The following is a 17,684-nucleotide window of genomic DNA, read 5'->3' on the forward strand; positions in this document are numbered from 1 at the left end:
GTCCATATCCATCTTCTAGATAAGAACTGATGCCAACTGTGTATCTCTTACATATTCCTGATGGAAAAAAAAAAAAAACAGCCATAACTCCAACTTATCCAGGCTCAAGAGCTGCAGCAAGCCCAGCACAGAGAGCTTCTCCCAGCACATGCTTCACTATAATGTCTGAACAAGGCCTGTGAAGAGAGTGCCTTAGTCCTCAGCTGACAGATAACTCCTGGCCTCTGTGTCCACCACAATTAGCACCAAACATGGGAATCAGCTGAGAAAATGAGAGCTGAGGCTGAGGCCTCTCAAACTCATTGCACAGGAAGCACTAGCACTGAACCGAAAGAGAACGGTTTTGATTAATGCCTGAGTCAGGATGGACTTCAGCTGAAGACCTGAAGAGGAAATGCTGATTAGCTCATTAGAAGCTATAGAACCTAATCCCTCAATGACTGCTAATTTGGGGAAAAAAAAAAAGAAAAAAGAAGAAAAAAATAGTTGAAACAATATATATGTATTCTGTTCTCGAAAAGCAACATTAAATGAGTGGAGAGCCTGTGGAATTCAGAATTAGGGAACACCAGCATCCAAGTTACTTGTCATAAGTAAAAAAAGAGTGGTTCACAAAGATCGATTTCTCTGTTAACATTCATTTGGATTCCATTAAATCAGCCAAATGGATCAACATTCACTCAAATCCTGAACAAATAATGAACATAAAGTCTCATCATGAGTAAGCATCAATACTGCTTAAAAAGCAGCTCTTAAAAACGTTACTGCAAGTGCTTACAACACAGGATGCCACTCGCTTTGATTCTGATTTAACAACTACAAAAGTGTATTTTTCTACTTAAATCAATACAATCCTGAAAACACAAATAGAGAGCAGACTCGTATGACTCCTTTTGGGAGATGATGCCATATTTCTGACAGCCAAGTATACTCTTAGCAGTCTGTGACCAATTTATGTAGGACAACAGCTCTGAGCAAGGACAAACTTGGCTGAAATTCTGAAGTGTTCAGGGCCCTATTTGAGGACATTTATTATGTTTAAGGTGAAGACAGACTGACAAACAACCCTGGTAGTGGAAGTTTCTTTATTTGATACCAAATGTAACTAATTCTCCCTTCAGCTGAAACCAAGATACCTTCGATCTGTAACTTCCACCTTCACTGGGAATGCTCCCTGCCATGGGATCGCGTGACCCTGAGCAAAGGACACTAGGGAGACTCACGTACGAAGGCAGACGTAAGCTGAGAGCTCTGCATCTTATTCAAGCTCGCCCTGTGCGAGGATGGCAGCCTAGAAATGCTGGATGAAGACCATGCAGGTCCTGCGGTGGTCAGATGTGCTCAGTCGGCACCTGGGTTCTTCTTGAAAGAAGACAGCACATAAGCTTAAAATAACACACTCAGAAACCAACCTCCAGGCTCTTCATACCAGAGATATATAGTTGAATACTCTCTGCAACAGACTGGGAGCTTAAAACATGAGTGAAGAGCTTTGTGAGAGGGGTCAGTGCTGGACCTCACTGTGTTTTCAAAGCTTCCTGTCAAATCCTGCAGCTTGGCTTCGCTGACAGCACCGCCAACGCATGCAGCGAGACAGAGGAAAACACAGAAGCAAAGCTCTTCAAAAGAGCGTCTATTATCCAAATATGTTGACAGCCTGGGCCATCTGGCAGAAATCACCTTCAGGGCTTGTATGCAGTACATACCAGCTGTCAGGGAGTCGCTTTTGAATGGCTTGCCAGGCTAGAACATGCCTCTGAGCAGTTCCCCCGCTCGAAAAAGTTGTAACTTGGATATCCAAAATAAATGAAATCCTCGTGCCAATGGCACGGGCAAAGTGTCTCCAAAAAAAATCCCCAAACAACAACAAATACCCACACAGCCAAACAAAGAGGAGGCACCTGGACATTTGCATTCAAGGGCTGCGTTAACTTGTAGTTTTCCACATTAAGTCACCTGTTACCAGAGCCAAGTGAACGCTCCTCCCCTTGGAGGATGCCCTTGCACAGCAATATACACTGCTGCAAATGTAATAATGAATAATAATAACAAAATAATAATAAAACTGCTGATGTGCCAGCTCAGGAGTGTGTGTGAAGTGGTATGTGAGTTATTTGACATAAAATGTGCATGCAATAAGATTCATTTGCTCAATCCCTTTGTGATTTCTTTCACACAGAGGAAATGAAGAGTGGAAAGGAATATCTCTTCCAAATAATAATAATAATAATAATAATATATAATTAATTTGATACAGCTGTTCTGACCTGAGTATACTTAAGTGTACAGTCCTTCGGTCTGCAGAGGAGAAACTCCTCAGATAAACAGTGGGAACATTAAGATGGATCCAAAAAAAAGGGAAAAAAAATCATTTCAACTCGTTTGCCCACAGAGCTGCACTTGGACACTTTCTCAAGGTAACCCTCAATTCTCTTATTCTTGGCTTCATGCAAGGCCACGGGCATTTCCGCAGCATTTCCTCGGCAAGAGGACGCTTTCCATGGCACCCACAGCCATGGGTGCGTCAGACATTGCTCCCCGCAAAGCAGGCACTGAAGGGAATGTGGGTCGCTTCCAGCTACGGAAACACTAGAAATAATTAAAAAGTTCAACCATGGCGGCCTGAAACCGGGGGGTCGCGTTGAAAAGCCTTGATGTTGCATTAAAAACGCGCCTGTGCAGAAGGGCAGCAGCGCGTCCCGCGCCACAGCCGTTCCTGCAGTGCCACCTCCTGGCGCGGGAGCCGCAGGGACAGCGGCAGGCGCTGAAGCTGGCGCTTTCTGGAAAAAACATCACGAAAACACCACTGTGCCCTGAAACACACTTAGGATCGGGGAAAAAAGCTCATCGGTGGGTCCCCTATGACTGCCCTTCCAGTAAACCGCAGCGCCAGTTTGGAGATTTTTTTTTTTAAAAGAAATAACAGTGTTTCTTTTTAGAACTAAAACCCCTTCTTCGCCCTAACATCGTGTCACCTCCCGATCTGAAGGCGGTGTCTGAGAAATCCCCCCTCAGCCACCACCCAGGTGGGGTCACTGCTTGCGTGGAAAGAAACAACAACCTAAATCCCGCCCTGCGGCCTCACGCACGCCGCTTCCCGCCCCTGGCGCCATCCCGCCTCCGAAAACGCCCGGTAACGCCCAAAACGGCGCCCGGCCCCGCCCACCAACAGCCTCCGGCACAAGATGGCGGCCCGGCTGCTCCGTTTGCGTGGGCTCCTGTTTGCCGGCGGCTCGCGGCGCTTCTCCGTGCAGCCCAGGTACCGCGGGGCCGCGCACACGCGTGGGGACGCGCGCGGGAGTGTTCGGACTCGCCGCTCCGCGTTCTGAGGGGGGCGTTTAAACACGCGCAGGCCGCGGTTGGGCCGCCCTTCGCTCCCGCGGTGCCGCCGGGCTCTGCGGTCGGGTTGGGGGCGAAGAGGGAACGGGCGACGGCGTCATTTTATTTTATATTTACATAAATTCTCTCCTAGGAAGCGTTACTTTCAAGATTAGGGTTGTTAGGGCGTTAGGAATTTGCGAGGTGGGGGTGGACGTGGATGGAGTTAAGTAGGAAACAGCCCAGGGACAAAACCTGCTGAAAAAGTTTGCTTTTAGGCTGAATTGCCTTTTGGGGAATAAGGATGAAGTGGGGATTTTTTTTTGGGGGGGGGGAGGGGGTGATGGGGAGGACTCCCCTACTGGCAAAGGGGAACCTTAATTCTTTATGTGTATTGCTTATAACTTATTTTCAAATTTAAAAATTAATTTTAGTATTTTTTTTTCTTGTTGCGATGTTACATGTGTTGTGCCTTTGCCTTGACTCTGAGCATCTGCTGGGTTTGGTGGCACGTGGAGCTTGTGGGGCATAGTTCACATTGCAGGACAAGCGTCTCCTGCCCTCCAAAAAGGTCACTGAAACCGGGACACATGTGTCCTAACAGCCTCTGACTTTTTTTCACTTTATTTTATTTCCCTAGTGCTGTGCAAACTGACCAGCCCAGCGCAAAACGCAAAGAGCCCTCTTTTTCTAAACATTTGAATGATATAGGCACCCGAAGGATCTTCTCTCCCGAGCATGATATCTTCAGGCAGAGCGTCAGGAAGTTCTACCAGGAGGAAGTGCTGCCTTTTCATGATGAGTAAGTTGCCTTTCATACCCTCTGTCCAAATAATTGGTGTATTCCCTCCTTCTGCAATGCTTTTTACTGTTAATATAGCAAGATAAAGAGCATATCTATTTCCAAGTTGGGTGTTTTTTTTTTTTTTTTTTTTAAATTAAACTGACTAGTTTTAAACTGAACTGCCCATGAAACTCATTTCTGGAGAGAGGAAAAAAAAAAAAAAAACAGGATTTAATACACACTTCTAAGCTTCATTGTAAGGCAGCCTGGTGTCCTTGCAGGAGCGATGCTGTTTGCAGAGGTGCAGCCGAAGTATCCTTGCTTATGTGTTAAGTTTAATTAGAATTAGCAGGACTGGTTAGTCACCATGTTGTTCTGCTTTGATACTTTTGCTGCAACTGCTGTCATTAAAAAAAAAAAAAAAAAAGTCATGTCTAGGTTCCATTATAGCAAATACTGTAAATGCAATACTCACACAATTTTAACTATATAGTGTATTGTTGAGAAACTTGCACAAAATAACTTAAAGTGTGCGAGTCTCCTGCTCCTGCCCGAGTCTCCTGCTCCTGCCCAAGTCTCCTCACCTGCATACGCAGGTTCTTTTATAGAAGTGTCATACTTCCACTGAGCTAGAGTTTGAGAGGGTTCCTTATTTTGTCTGTATCTGATTATGTTGTAGGTAAAATGCATGAGGCTTAGCTTGCTTGGAACATGTTTATTCAGATGCAAAGTGTTAAGCTGCAGTTTTAAGTAGTTTTCTTTTTGCTTTGCTTGAAAAAGGGTCCTGCAGAATCAAAGCGTGGGGCAAAAGGTCTTATTCTTAAATCATGCTGCAAGATTGTTTTCCTGATGAAACTCCCAGTGTGTATCCACAAACAGCTGAGATGGTGCGAGTGGGTGATTGGAGTGTTGAGGCTCAGGGGCAGATGACCAGCAGGAGACAAGGGAAACAACTTAAATCAGGGTCGTTGCCAATTATTTTTTTTTCATTCTCAAACCATGACCTCAAAGTAGAAAGCTTTTCCTCTGAATGAGAGTCTTCTGTGCACAAAAACAGATGTTTTCCCCTATATCTTCTGTTTGCATTACTTCTGGGGCAGTTAATGAATAGGTACTGGCTCAGAAAGGCGTTACTGAAGATCCTGTTTGGTAATTAGCTGTCAGAAGTGGTTCATTGACAGAGTGCAGCAAGTTCAGGTTGTGTTCTTGCGTCACTTCAGGGATTTCTGAACCATTTTATTCCCACACCTTTCAAATAAACAGGTAGGCTTGGGGTGTAATGTATCCACTGGGCTGGCGTGAAGTGTGGCATAAGCAGATGTAGCTGTGGTTCACAAATGGTTATAATGAAGAACAGTTTTGGTGGTGGGTGAAGCAGAGACAGGGATAGCACTGAAAATAGGTGAAAGGCAAAGATAGTCACGAGACAGGCTTTGCTGAAGGCTTCCAGTGGAGGTGGAGCTTTGGATAAGAGCTTAAATATTCATGGTATGATTAACAGTTGATAAAGTGCTGTGGCATAGCTCAACTGCTTCTGGCTGTGCCAGAGGAGTGACTCTGATCTAGTTTCTCTACCATATAATTTGAAAGTGTGTGATTTATTTATTTTTTATTAAAGCCATGCTGTGCCACTTTCTGATGAGTGAGCAAACTCCATAAGGAGGTACCATTTTTCTGAGAATAAGGGATTCTCCTGGGGTGTGTAAAATCTGCAAACTGTCAGCAGATCATCCTCACCTGTCTGTTTGCAAACCTGAAACCACCTTACAGCAGCAATCTATCGAGAGGTGATGTCAACTTGTACTTGTGCACAGAAGCCACCCCTTCTTAGCTGAGACAAGACACAGTTGTGTATGCACAAGGGACTGCACGTGTGCCCCTGTTCCTGTCTTGTTTGCAGGTGGGAGAAGGATGGCCAGGTCAGCAGGGAGATCTGGAAAAAGGCTGGAGAGCAGGGCCTGCTGGGCATTGCTATAGACGAAAAACATGGAGGCATTGGAGCGGATATTCTCTCTTCAGCTGTGGTCTGGGAAGAGCAGTAAGTACTAGAAACTTTGGGGGGGAGTTTTAGTTACCATAGCATCAAGAGATTGTAATTTTATATATATATAATTTACTTAATGCAGAGCAAATTTCTTCACAGAAAATGATATTATGCTAATAATGGAAAGGGTAGTTTAGACATGTGAATTCCTCCTCTTGGAAGTATTTTAAATGACTGTTTAAATAATAAATGTGTTTGTGTCCTATTGTTAGGACTCTGTGGCTGGCGAAGCGTTTTCCTTAGTCCGAGTTGTACAACTGTTTGGCTGTGGAAGTGCATTCCATAAACAACCATACAAATGCCACGAGTTTAGATTATTAATCTGAGACCTTTGTATCGTTTTTTCTCCAGTGTCAGCTCATGTTGTAACAGAGTAAAGTTCAGCACTTAAATTTTTTTGGTGCTTTTGTCTGATTTTATTTCCGTCCCCCCTTCCCTCCCCTTTCCGTCCTCCAAGGATGTATGTTAACTGTAGTGGCCCAGGATTTCCCCTTCATTCGGATATAGTCATGCCCTACATCACGAACTATGGCTCTGAAGAACAGATAAAACGCTTCATCCCCCCGATGGTTGAAGGCAAGTGCATTGGAGCTATTGCCATGACTGAACCTGGGGCTGGCAGGTAAGCTCAAAATAGAGACAGATGATCTTAATATTAGGTGCTGTCTACTGTGTGCTTCTTTTTTAATACCAAGCATCCTAGTTTTATAGTTGCCTTTGACTAGACAATATCCCAGTGTGGATAGAATGTCAAAAGCAATTGGCATTTTTAGATTGCTTTATTACAGTTTTATCATTTCAGGATATTTGCTCAGAAGCAGTTACCTTATCATGCCACTTTGGGCAAATAAACCTTTGGTTTTTATAGTCTGAATTGTACATACTTTAATATGAAGTGTTGTGTTCAAAAGCATATTATATATCTCAGCAAAGAAGGCTTGTCTTTAGTATTAGCTTTTATTGTGGAACAGAACACTTTTTTTTTTTTTTTTAACCTGAAGCCTTTTGCACATAGAAATCTCCCTCCTCTATCATCATTATTGAAGGGCAGACAGCACATATGTGGGACAGACACAGCTGATTTGGCCAGTTTCTATAATGGTGGTGTCAGGGGGAGCATGTGAAAAGCAGAACTCTTTGGTGTCCTGCTTCTACAGACAGTAGCTGTTTTCAGTCCCTTTCTGCAGAGGGCTGAGCCTGCTTAGATGCTGTAGCCTTGGTTGGCATTTGTACTCTAAGGCATATTGACTCGGGGGATGCTCACCCTTTGGTATCAGTACTTGTGTTGCCCCCCTCCCCACAAGCAGATGCATTAAAATGGGACCTTGTGCTTTTGTGTCATTGCAGGGATTTATTAACCTTTTACGTGCTGTGCTTTTCATTTCTGTGCTACACTGTAAGCCATTTGGTGTGTTTCGTTAGCCTGCTGTATATTTTCACTGAGTGCATATCTTGATGACAGTCTTCAGGCTCTATCTTGTTTTATATTTGGTACTGTATAAGACACAAATTGCTGCTTCTTCAATGGTGTCTTAAAGGACCTTTTAAATCTCATTTTAGTGACTTGCAGGGGATACGAACATATGCAAAAAAAGATGGAAGTGATTGGATTCTTAATGGGAGTAAGGTAAGTGAAAGCTGCTCACTTTGGGGACTAGATACAGTGATGAATGTACTCCAGGTCAGCAACTCCCTCTCAAACCCCTCCCTGCCATTCTTTCACTTTTTTGATTTTATTTGCCACTTTCATTTTTAGGACTTCTGCTGCTGGTGATTTATGGACCAGTTTATGGAAAGACTTGAGTAGGATCTTTTTGTAGCTTTTGAATTTTTAAATTTAAATTGTAGCTTTATTTTCTCTTGACTTGGGAATGGGGGGAATCTTCATAACATAAACAGAACTGAGCTTATTTCTCAGTGCTGAGATGGAACAGCAAAATGTATATGCTATTCCAGCAAGAAATTGTCTATATTCTGAGTAAGAGCTTTTGTTTTTATAACACAGTTTGTGTAATCGTATCTAGGAACCTGCTGTTCAAGTTAGGAGAAAGTCCTGTATCATATGCTATGCATGTGCTGTCAAGCTGTTGCAATGCTGGCAGCATTAATACTTCTGTTTATTCCCATAATAAGAGAGAAAGAAGCAGAAGTGAAGCGTTTAAATGGAAGTGTGAGTTCAACAGATTGTTTCAAGGCTATAAAATGTTTTCATCTTTCCTCTCTCGTTTTTTTGTAGTTTCAATGAGAACGTGGTACTGATAGAGACTTCTGGCCTTAGCAGAATTTCAAGTGCTGAAAATGTGTGCAAGCAAATATGTACAAATATGTTTAAAAGGGCACTTGCTTATGTTGCCTTGCTACAGCAACTCGAGACAGATTGCTTATTTTTTGGCAGACTTAGGATTCTTCTTGCAGTTTCTCTTGTTTCTCCGTTTGGTCTGTTGAGCATGCTGAAGCTCTGATTTATAATCATCTCTTCTGTAACGTATGCTCCGTGCTCTGAGACGCGCACATACCTATCCTAAAATGTTACAGGCAGATGGATGGATTGTACTACAGAGTTAGTGAGCGGCCATGACAGGAAGCCACCGTCAGGCAGCCATCCGTGGGTTTGCATTTATAGCTTCTACACTTCTGGAAAACAGACCATCTGTATTAGTCTGATGTCTACATTTGATACCACATACTTTTTAATGGGACAAGCAAAAGAAACAGACTTGTGCATTCTCTAATGTCATGCTTCAGACACACACGATGCTGCTTGAACCAATTCCTATTTTAATAGATCTTGTTTCGAAACACTTTTTCTGAGTTCTTAAAATGCTTAAAATCTGGACGCTTAAAGCTTGCATTTTGATTCACTTGTAAGAGTATTCATGCTGTTTCTCCTTCTGTTGCTTTGTCACTACTTCTGTCTTTTTTCCAGCTGTCTTGTTGCTTTATTCCATGTTGCTTTTCTTACAGGTGTTCATCACAAATGGTTGGATGAGTGATGTAGTGATTGTGGTTGCAGTTACAAACCGTGAGGCCCGATCCCCTGCTCATGGAATCAGCCTTTTTCTGGTGGAAAATGGGACAAAAGGTTTCATCAAAGGACGCAAGCTGCAGAAAATGGGCCTGAAAGCCCAGGTGAGTTCATGTGACCCATAACATATAGCAGACTTGGACATGATCCAAAAGCACTTAATAGCTGGAGTCAGCACAGTGTTTTTGCTCCTTGCTTAGGAAACTAGCAGAATTCCTAGCAAATAATGTATCTTGAGGATATTTTGTGGAGGTCTGGAGTACCTGGTGTAGGAAGAGAGGTTTAAGGAAGCTGGGATTGTTCAGTGTGGAAAAGCCTGGAAGGACAGGATCTTACTGTCTTCAAGTACCTAATGGGTGGTTTTGGTGATAGATTCTTCTTGGAGATGCACAGTGAAAGGCAGAGAGGCAAGGGACGCAAGGAAAAATCTGAGTAGGTCTTGGGGAGAGAAAAGAACTTGACTATAAAAACGATGAGACACTGGGATGAGGTGCTGGGGAAGCTGTGGAGTTTCCAGCATTGGAGCAATGGAAAATGTGACAAACCCCTTAGCTGTCTGCCTTGCTGGATGTGCTTTTAGTAAGAGGTAGGCTAGATGACTCTGGAGGACACTTCCAATGTAAAGAATACACTAGCAAGAAAACAGTGAAAAAGTAGTGAACTGAGGAGGTGAGATTGCCGGGTTGTAAACTGTGTGTTTCTTAAATCCCCTTAGGATACAGCAGAGCTGTTTTTTGAAGATGTGCGGCTGCCAGCCAGTGCCTTGCTTGGGAAAGAGAATAAGGGCTTCTATTATCTGATGGGAGAACTCCCTCAGGTGAGAGGAACAAACATAAACCTCTGCCACTAGTGGGAAGATCAGAGAAAACTTTTTTTTTTCCCTCCATTGCAAGAATCTGTCTTAATCTTGGAGATTATGCACCATGTTGAGCCACCTCAGGCTCAGAAACAGGATGTCTGTGAGCAACAGCCTGTTGTTAGTGCTGCTTTTCAACTGAAAAAAGGATGCTCCTAGCACAACTTTCCTCTTGAAAGAAAGAAGCAAGCACTGCTATTCTAGCAGGTAGAAATACAATAATGATACAAGAAAATCTTTTTTAATCAATATAGCAGAATTGAAATAGAAAGTTGTCAAAATACCTTGCTAGTGGAACGAGTGTTTTTTACAACTCTAATAAATTTTGGAATGACTTGGGAGGTCCGACAAGAACTGTAGTTTTTTTAGAACATTGCTGTGCTTTGTCAAAACTGTGACTTTGTATTTGCCGCATCTGGTGGGCATGTGTTTAATTTTATTCTCTAGTTAATATGAAACCTCATCTTTCAATCTTTCAGCTTGCAAGATTGCTTTATTACTTTGTCCTTTGATAGAAAATGTTTTTCTAGTCTTTAAAAAAACAAAACAAAAACCCCCAAAACAACTTTCTTGAATAGTTTCAGATATGCGTTCAATTGTTTCAACAGTGTTAAAAGGACTTGGTTTCAGTTTTTCAGCCTGTTGGAGGGGTGGGGGCAGGCTGAGTCTGTGTTCTTAGTTTAGGATTATTTTTCAGGAATATTCTGTTGAAATTGTTAAATACTATTTTGTTTTAATCTGCGTAGTGAAAATTAGTAATTCAAGAAGAGTTTGATGTAAATGTTTCAATCAGTGAGTGGAAGTCCTGCAGTTGATTTTTATTAAAATATCTTCAGCCTAATAAAACTTTAGAACATTACCTCAAAAAGCCTTAAAAGTGGGCTTTGGGTATCATAAATCAAGACATTCCAATAATTTTAGTAATGGAGTGTGTCTGGTTCGATACATAGTGTTACTTTACTCCCTTAATGAACAACACAACATTTATTTCCCAGTTGTGTGTGTACATTTGTGCACTGGATGCAGAGAAATGTAGGACTAATTCTGTTGGATTCCGTAATTTCCTGTTTTGAAAGGAAAGACTGGTGATTGGAGATATGGCTATTGCCAGGTGTGAATTCATGTTTGAAGAAACAAGGAATTATGTGAAGCAAAGAAAAGCTTTTGGGAAAACAGTTGCCCATTTGCAGGTGAGTTTGAACTGATTTGTAGATAGCTCTCTGTGTGCAGCTGTTTCACATCTGTGTGTGGAATACAACCTGAGGCCCAGGTCATAGGAACTGCACAGGTTACACCTGTGTGTGTTTCTGGAGTGGAGCAGAGCCCCTTGGACTCTGGAAAGGCTTTTGCATGTGCAGGCACGGTGTCCCTCTGCACATGATGTGCTGCAGAAACTTGAGCTTCGAGACTGGTGTCTGTCAGGGTTCCCAGGCAGTGACCTCGTTGTCCTTGTTCGTATTTGTTTGTAATGAGATTCCCCAGCTGCCAGGTAACTGGGCACTTAAGGGACTACGTATAAAACCTGTGGGATGGGTCTCTGAGAACATGGTTCACTCTTGAAGTCAAGCAGAAAGCCCTGTTCTAAGTTTTGAGACTCTGTTGAAATCAAATCTGTAATTGTGAGTGGGAGCAGAAATGAGCCCTTAGAGGCTGGAATGGTAAGTTTCTTTCAGGTAGTGAAGATTTTTGCCCCTGTTCTTAAAGTTTAAATTTAGAAATACGTAATTTGAGACAGAATTTGTACAGCGTGTAACCTTAACACTAAAGAAACGTATTTTACAGTCTTGTTCATATGGGTGTAGTTTGCTTTTTAGTGATTATAGTTCACTATGCAGAGACCTCCAAGATATTATCCTTTTTGAGACTAACCCATCACCAGCCAAAAGACAACCAATGTTACAAAATACCATTTTGTCTCACAGAATCAATCCTGGTATACTTTTCAGCGTCCCTTTGCTGATAAATAAAATGTGTGTATAGGCAAAAGTTGTCTCCTTTCTAATTAGAGCTCTGTCTTGCCCGATTCATTTAACCATGATTCATTAGCTATGCCATAGTGGAGTGTTTGAAATCAGTTTTTGTAATGGCAGGCTTGCCAATTACATCAGTTGGTCAAAGGAAGAAAGAATACTACTTAAAAGATTTTAGGACTAGGAGCTCAGAGAAGACTTTACTGGGTTGTATTCTTATCCCCTCCCTCCAGGAATGAAATTACAATAGTAATTGCCCTGTCACAATTTCTTTCCTTAGCTTTTGTGATGAATTTTATCTCTTCTGACTAGAAACCTCAATGTTGGAAACTTTCCGATAATCTAAAATTTCTGTGTTTTTTTTTTTTTTTTTTAACTTGCATGCATTTTGAATCTCAAACTGTGAAACACTGTATGCATATAAAATATAACCAATATGTTATGAAATTATGATAAACTAGGGAAATTACTGTCTGCAGAATGAAAGTTTCTTTCCCCACCAGAGGGAGCACAGGGCAGCAAGGTATCCAATGGCTCATACTCTGTGCTCTCCAGGAATTTTATGTATTCTGGTTGCTTGTTGGGGTATTTTCATGAGATCATGTTTTGAGTTGGTTTTGAGAATCGAAGGGCAATAATTTTCTTTAGTAAGAATGTTAAAGACATAATTGTATGCAAGTTGGCTCCCTTTTGCTGCTTAGAGCCAAGGTAGTTTGATATATTTTTAACTGGGCAAGTGTAATTTCTGTCAATAACATTGCTTGTGAAATAGGCTTCATCTTGCCAAAATCATTGTAGAAAATGCTGTATTTTTTACTTGAAATATTCTTTAAAAACATCACAACTTCTGCTTTCCTTTCCTCTGGCTCCTCCATCCACCTCCAAAATAAGACGGTTCAGCACAAGTTGGCCGAAATGAAGACACAGATTTGCGTTGGCCGGGCCTTTTTGGACAACTGTTTGCAGCTGCATGCAGAAAAACGTCTGGACACAGGCACAGCTTCTATGGCAAAGTATTGGTATGTGGTTAAAGTAACTTGAAAGTGTTTCTTTCCTAATCTTGACAGGAGCCTAACAGTAAACTCTGAACTCTTCAGAATTGATGAAAAGCTAAAATTACAGTGTGATTAATAATTAAACTGTCAGCTTCTGATAGGCTCCATTAGCTGAAACTTTAGTCATGTAGTCAGTAAGTCTTAAACAGTTGCACTGAAAACCAGTGTTAGTTAATCGGATCGATTTCAAGGTAACGGCATGCTTTTAAGACGGGATTCTGTGAATGGTAAGATCGGGTCTTGACTTTAGCTTCAGTTAAAAGTGAATATTTCCTTGTCTTTCTAGAAAGATATTTGGACATTACCATCGCAAATCTTTAAAGCAGAACAAACCCCTGGTCATTGGAAGCCCATAAGATATAGAATGAATTTTATTAGCATTGCTTAGCAATAGCTGTACAGTCTGGAGAATCTTTGAAGCTCTCCTGTTTCAGGTAGAAGTAGTTGGCTACAGCTATTGCTGCAATTGAAACCAAACAATACTTTACTGGCCAGAACTCCTCCTCCTCCCAATGGTTCATGGCCTTATCTGTTAACCTAGGCTTAACCAGATGGGAAGATGCAGCTAAGATACAGCCTGTGAATTTGGCACATGATTATTTTTCTCTGCTTGCAGAGATGGGGAGGGGAAATGCAGATCAGACATTTATAATAGCAGGTAGCTTTATGAAAGATGGATAACTCTACAAATTCTAGAGCAGCATAAAACTTCCTAAAATAAGGACAGTGGGAAGTACTTGGAAAAAAAACTAAGGGAATCCAGTGAGAGTATTTACAATGAAAGGAAGAATTTTGTCTGAATGATATTCCTGGCGCTGGCTACCTAGGCGTACCAGGTACATAAGCAAAGCAGAGGCATTCACTTTTGAGGAGGAGGAAACAACTAGTGCCAACTTAAACTTACTTCATCAACAGGTTTTTTTCCCAAGTGAGGAATTTGAAACTTTCCCACCCTCCCAAATGCTAGTGCTCAGTTTGTTGTGGATTTGCCCTTTCCCATAATGGAGTTCCTGTGGCAGTCTTCCATAAAACTCTCCAAGACAGATTTAAAAGAATGCCTGAATGAAGAATTGTTTTTTTCTTTTTTTCCCAGATGTTTCAGGAGACGACCCCTAGTCAATTTTGCTTAAAGCCTATTGTACAGGCAGTGGCCTTCAAGGGTGGAAGTCCAAAATATTTTAAAATACAGTTGATGCATTTCTTCAGTGATCTCTAATGAAGGATCTATAGATTTCTGTTTTGCAGTAACAGCAGCTAAAAGCAACTGCTTTGAGTGGTCTTTTATTATTATTTTTTCCACTTTTACCACTCCACACACGCTGAGTGCTTGGAAGTGTTTCCTCATTTCTTTTAACATGAGCTTGAATTTATAGTGCAGTGAATATCCTTTGAGTTCTTTCACCTGAGTATTTGAAGTAGCACCAAATGTGTAGCTTTCCAAAAGCTCAGATGCAGAAAATAAGCAATGAATGATTATCTGCAAATTCTGGAGGGATGGTGCACAAAACAAAATGAACAGAATCAAATGTCATAAGCAGTCTTGTTTAAGAATTACAATATTTTATTAGAATAAACTGTAAAACATCTTGAAGAGTGTTCGATGTCCCCAGGTAACTGTTGTATTCACAGAGCATCTTGATGTGTTGTTCGTGGTGTGTTTGTGTGGGGGAAGTCTGTGATATTGTTAATCGTGATACGTTAATATTGTTGATTTGACTGAAGGATTTTATTTAAACAAACAAACCCCACAACAACCTACTTTATGAAAGAAATGTCTAGGCATGTGCGTGCTTGTTATAAAAGCATGCAACCTTGTCTATTTTGAAAGCCTTCTTTTCATGAAAGCTCTTCCATAATGAGAACAGATCTTCAATACTCTTCACTTTGATGCATTAATTTTTTACCATTCATGTAGGAAGAAGAAAAACCCTCACAATATGAACTACTTCTTGCCTCACTTTTTTAGATTAAAAGTTTGATAGTTATTTTTGTCTTGCTAACCTATCTGTATCTCTGATATTTTCAGAGTATATACTTAACTTTTTCTTCTTGACCCCTCAAGGGCTTCTGATCTTGAAAGCAGTGTGGCAAACCAGTGTGTGCAACTGCATGGAGGATGGGGGTACATGTGGGAGTATCCAATTGCAAAGTAAGTGTTATATTTCAGACTTGTTCGTAATCTTTCATTATTCAAAGTTAAAATGAAGCGCTTTTATGTCTGTTTGCCATTTGTTTTGTGCAGGGCTGATTTGCTGTTCCTTTTCTCATGTTTATTGAAATGCAATCCACTGTACAGATGTCTGCAGCAAGACTCAGTTTTAATTTTGTGAACAATCCATAAGTTATTGAGCAATTTCTACCCATTTTTTTCTAAACTAAATAGGCTTTTTTCACAGCAGGAGAAAAATGATTAATTAAGCAGAAGCAGTGTCAAAACAAATGAGCAAAGATAGTTTGTGTATTATCTTAAAATTTTATTTCCTTGACACATCAGCATTATGTTGCCCACCTTAGAGGTTTTGTAATACTCTAAAATAATAAATTGTTTAATCAAGAGTCACATTCAGATTTTTGGACCTTTTAAAATGGAGGAACTAGGAGAGATCAGAGATTTGCCATTGCCCTTTTTGTCTATTTTAAGTACTTAAAAGCTTTATATATATATATTTTCCTGTATATTGGGTAGAAAGATGATTTTTCTTTTACATGCCATTGCCACAATACCATAGGTAAGGCTTTTCTATTAAAAAGAGGTAAATCTGATGGTACCCATCACAAAGAGGGTCATTGACAGTTGGCAAATGGGTGTTGTGCACACATTTTTAAATGTATTTAGAATACTCAATCTAAATCTAGTCACTTCTAAAGTATTAAACGATGCTCTGCAATAATTTTTTGTGTATACTTCTAGCAAACAGTTTGGAGTGTTCTGCATCATCTTACTAATAACAGAAAGGCCAGCAAGCCCTGAATGGGGAGTCCTGGAATCTCTCTTTCCCCTTATGTGCAGTATTTGTCCCTAGGGACTTTAATTACACAGCTCTGCAACATGTGTTTCCTGAGTGCTGTATTGCTCTTGGGCTGCATTGCTCTTGGGCTGCTCTGCCTGTACACAGGAGCAGAATTCAGATGCACCTGCACACTGTTGTCATTCTGCAGGCCGTCCCCAGCCATGCATGTACTGTGGCCAGCTCAAGTTTGCACATGGGAATTGTTTGTCCCTCTGGCTGTTGGCTGGAGCTCCTAGCCCAAATGGGGCTGGAGTTGGTATTTGCTAAAAGCTGGATCCAGCTGAAGCCTGTTTAGTCATTAGTGGTTGAAAACCTCTTTGGAGGAGGGGGAAAAAAACTCCTTAAGTATGCTAAAATAAGTGTTCCTACTGCATTATTGGATACCATTGAAAAAATATGTAAATGAGATCTTAAAATACTTGTAGCCTTGCGTTGTGATTTTTCTCAACATCTCTTTTCAAAGGCAGTGTTAATTTAAAAAAAAAAAAAAAAAAAAAAGTCATAGTACCCTCCTGGATGTGGAATAAAAGGTTCACAAATGGTAGAGAAGAGTTAAGGGGTGAGGTTATGTATTTCCATAGCTTTAAATGTCCAGATTTTATAATTTTCTCCTCCTGCAGTATATTTTAAAACAATTGAATAAAGTTGAGAAATATTGATTATTAAAAAAAATTAAACTTGTTTGTTTTTTCAACTTGATATGTCAAATTGAATTAACTTCCTTTGTGCAGTGTAAAACTGTGGTGTGCAATCTTTCACTGAATACACTACTGAAACCTAATTCTGATCTGTACCATTGTTCCTTCCTAAATTTAGAGCAAGATCATGAATTTTTGTTTTGTTCCACGATTACCTAATTAATATTAATGCACACAGTCCTCCAAAATAAGTGGTGTGGTTGTGTTGTGTGTGTGTGTGTGTGTGTGTGTGTTTAGCTATGGCAGCAGGGCATGGTCAGACACAAAATCAAAACAGACCAGACTAATTTCTGAAGCCATTTAAATAACATACTTAAAGTAAATGAAAGAGATGTAACTGTGCTCCAGAAGCATAATGTACTTCAAAAAAAGAAGGGCCTCAGAAATTAAGACTTATCTTTCATTTGGCTGTATGTATGTTCTGAGAAATCTTTCATCTTTTTTTTTTTCCCCTCTTTCAGAGCTTTTGTGGATGCCCGTGTTCACCCGATCTACGGTGGTACCAATGAAATAATGAAAGAGCTTATTGCTAGAGACATTGTCAGTGACAATTAGGGCAGATGTTAACTACTTTGGAGAATATTGCTAAATCCTTTCACATTAATAGATGGAATAAAGTCAGGCACAAGAATGTAAGTAGCAGAGCTATGTGGTCTATTTTACTCTTTGAAGGAAGAGATTATTTTAAAATGGCTGTTAGGAAAGTGGTAGTGTACAACAATGTGTTGAACATGCACATGTGTATATATATGCAACACTTCTATTTAATGGACTACTTTTAATGGACAATCTAATGATGGCTAATCTCTGAATTTCAGAAACCTCATTTCTGGTAGTGAAAAGTGGATTATCAGCCATATTATGGATAGGTGAATCTTTCCAACTTAATGCTGTTTTATCAAATCCAACTCTCAATCCTCAAT

At 40.6% G+C, this 17,684-nt stretch overlaps 1 protein-coding gene across 1 annotated transcript; it reads left to right on the forward strand.

Moving 5' to 3' along the window:
- The first annotated feature begins 3,175 nt into the window (after positions 1-3,175).
- Positions 3,176-17,401, forward strand: ACADL (acyl-CoA dehydrogenase long chain). The gene is made up of 11 exons (XM_088523699.1): positions 3,176-3,259; positions 3,959-4,120; positions 6,003-6,140; positions 6,604-6,768; positions 7,707-7,773; positions 9,111-9,275; positions 9,887-9,988; positions 11,104-11,217; positions 12,889-13,016; positions 15,115-15,201; positions 17,223-17,401. Exons 1-11 carry the CDS (start codon positions 3,186-3,188, stop codon positions 17,314-17,316), a joined length of 1,296 nt encoding a protein of 431 aa, XP_088379825.1. The 5' UTR covers positions 3,176-3,185; the 3' UTR covers positions 17,317-17,401.
- The last annotated feature ends 283 nt before the right edge of the window (positions 17,402-17,684 follow it).

Source organism: Tinamus guttatus, unplaced genomic scaffold, assembly GCF_059628265.1.
Source record: "Tinamus guttatus ecotype Peru unplaced genomic scaffold, ASM5962826v1 Tinamus_guttatus_pri_ptg000197l, whole genome shotgun sequence".
NCBI classification, from domain to species: Eukaryota; Metazoa; Chordata; class Aves; order Tinamiformes; family Tinamidae; genus Tinamus; species Tinamus guttatus.

Bases quoted from the DNA above. Each gene is read 5' to 3' on its own strand.
- ACADL (XM_088523699.1), top strand. From the start codon at position 3,186: ATGGCGGCCCGGCTGCTCCGTTTGCGTGGGCTCCTGTTTGCCGGCGGC. The intron at 6,141-6,603 runs GTAAGTACTAGA...CCGTCCTCCAAG, and splicing joins GCTGTGGTCTGGGAAGAGCA to GATGTATGTTAACTGTAGTG. The intron at 13,017-15,114 runs GTATGTGGTTAA...TGACCCCTCAAG, and splicing joins GCTTCTATGGCAAAGTATTG to GGCTTCTGATCTTGAAAGCA.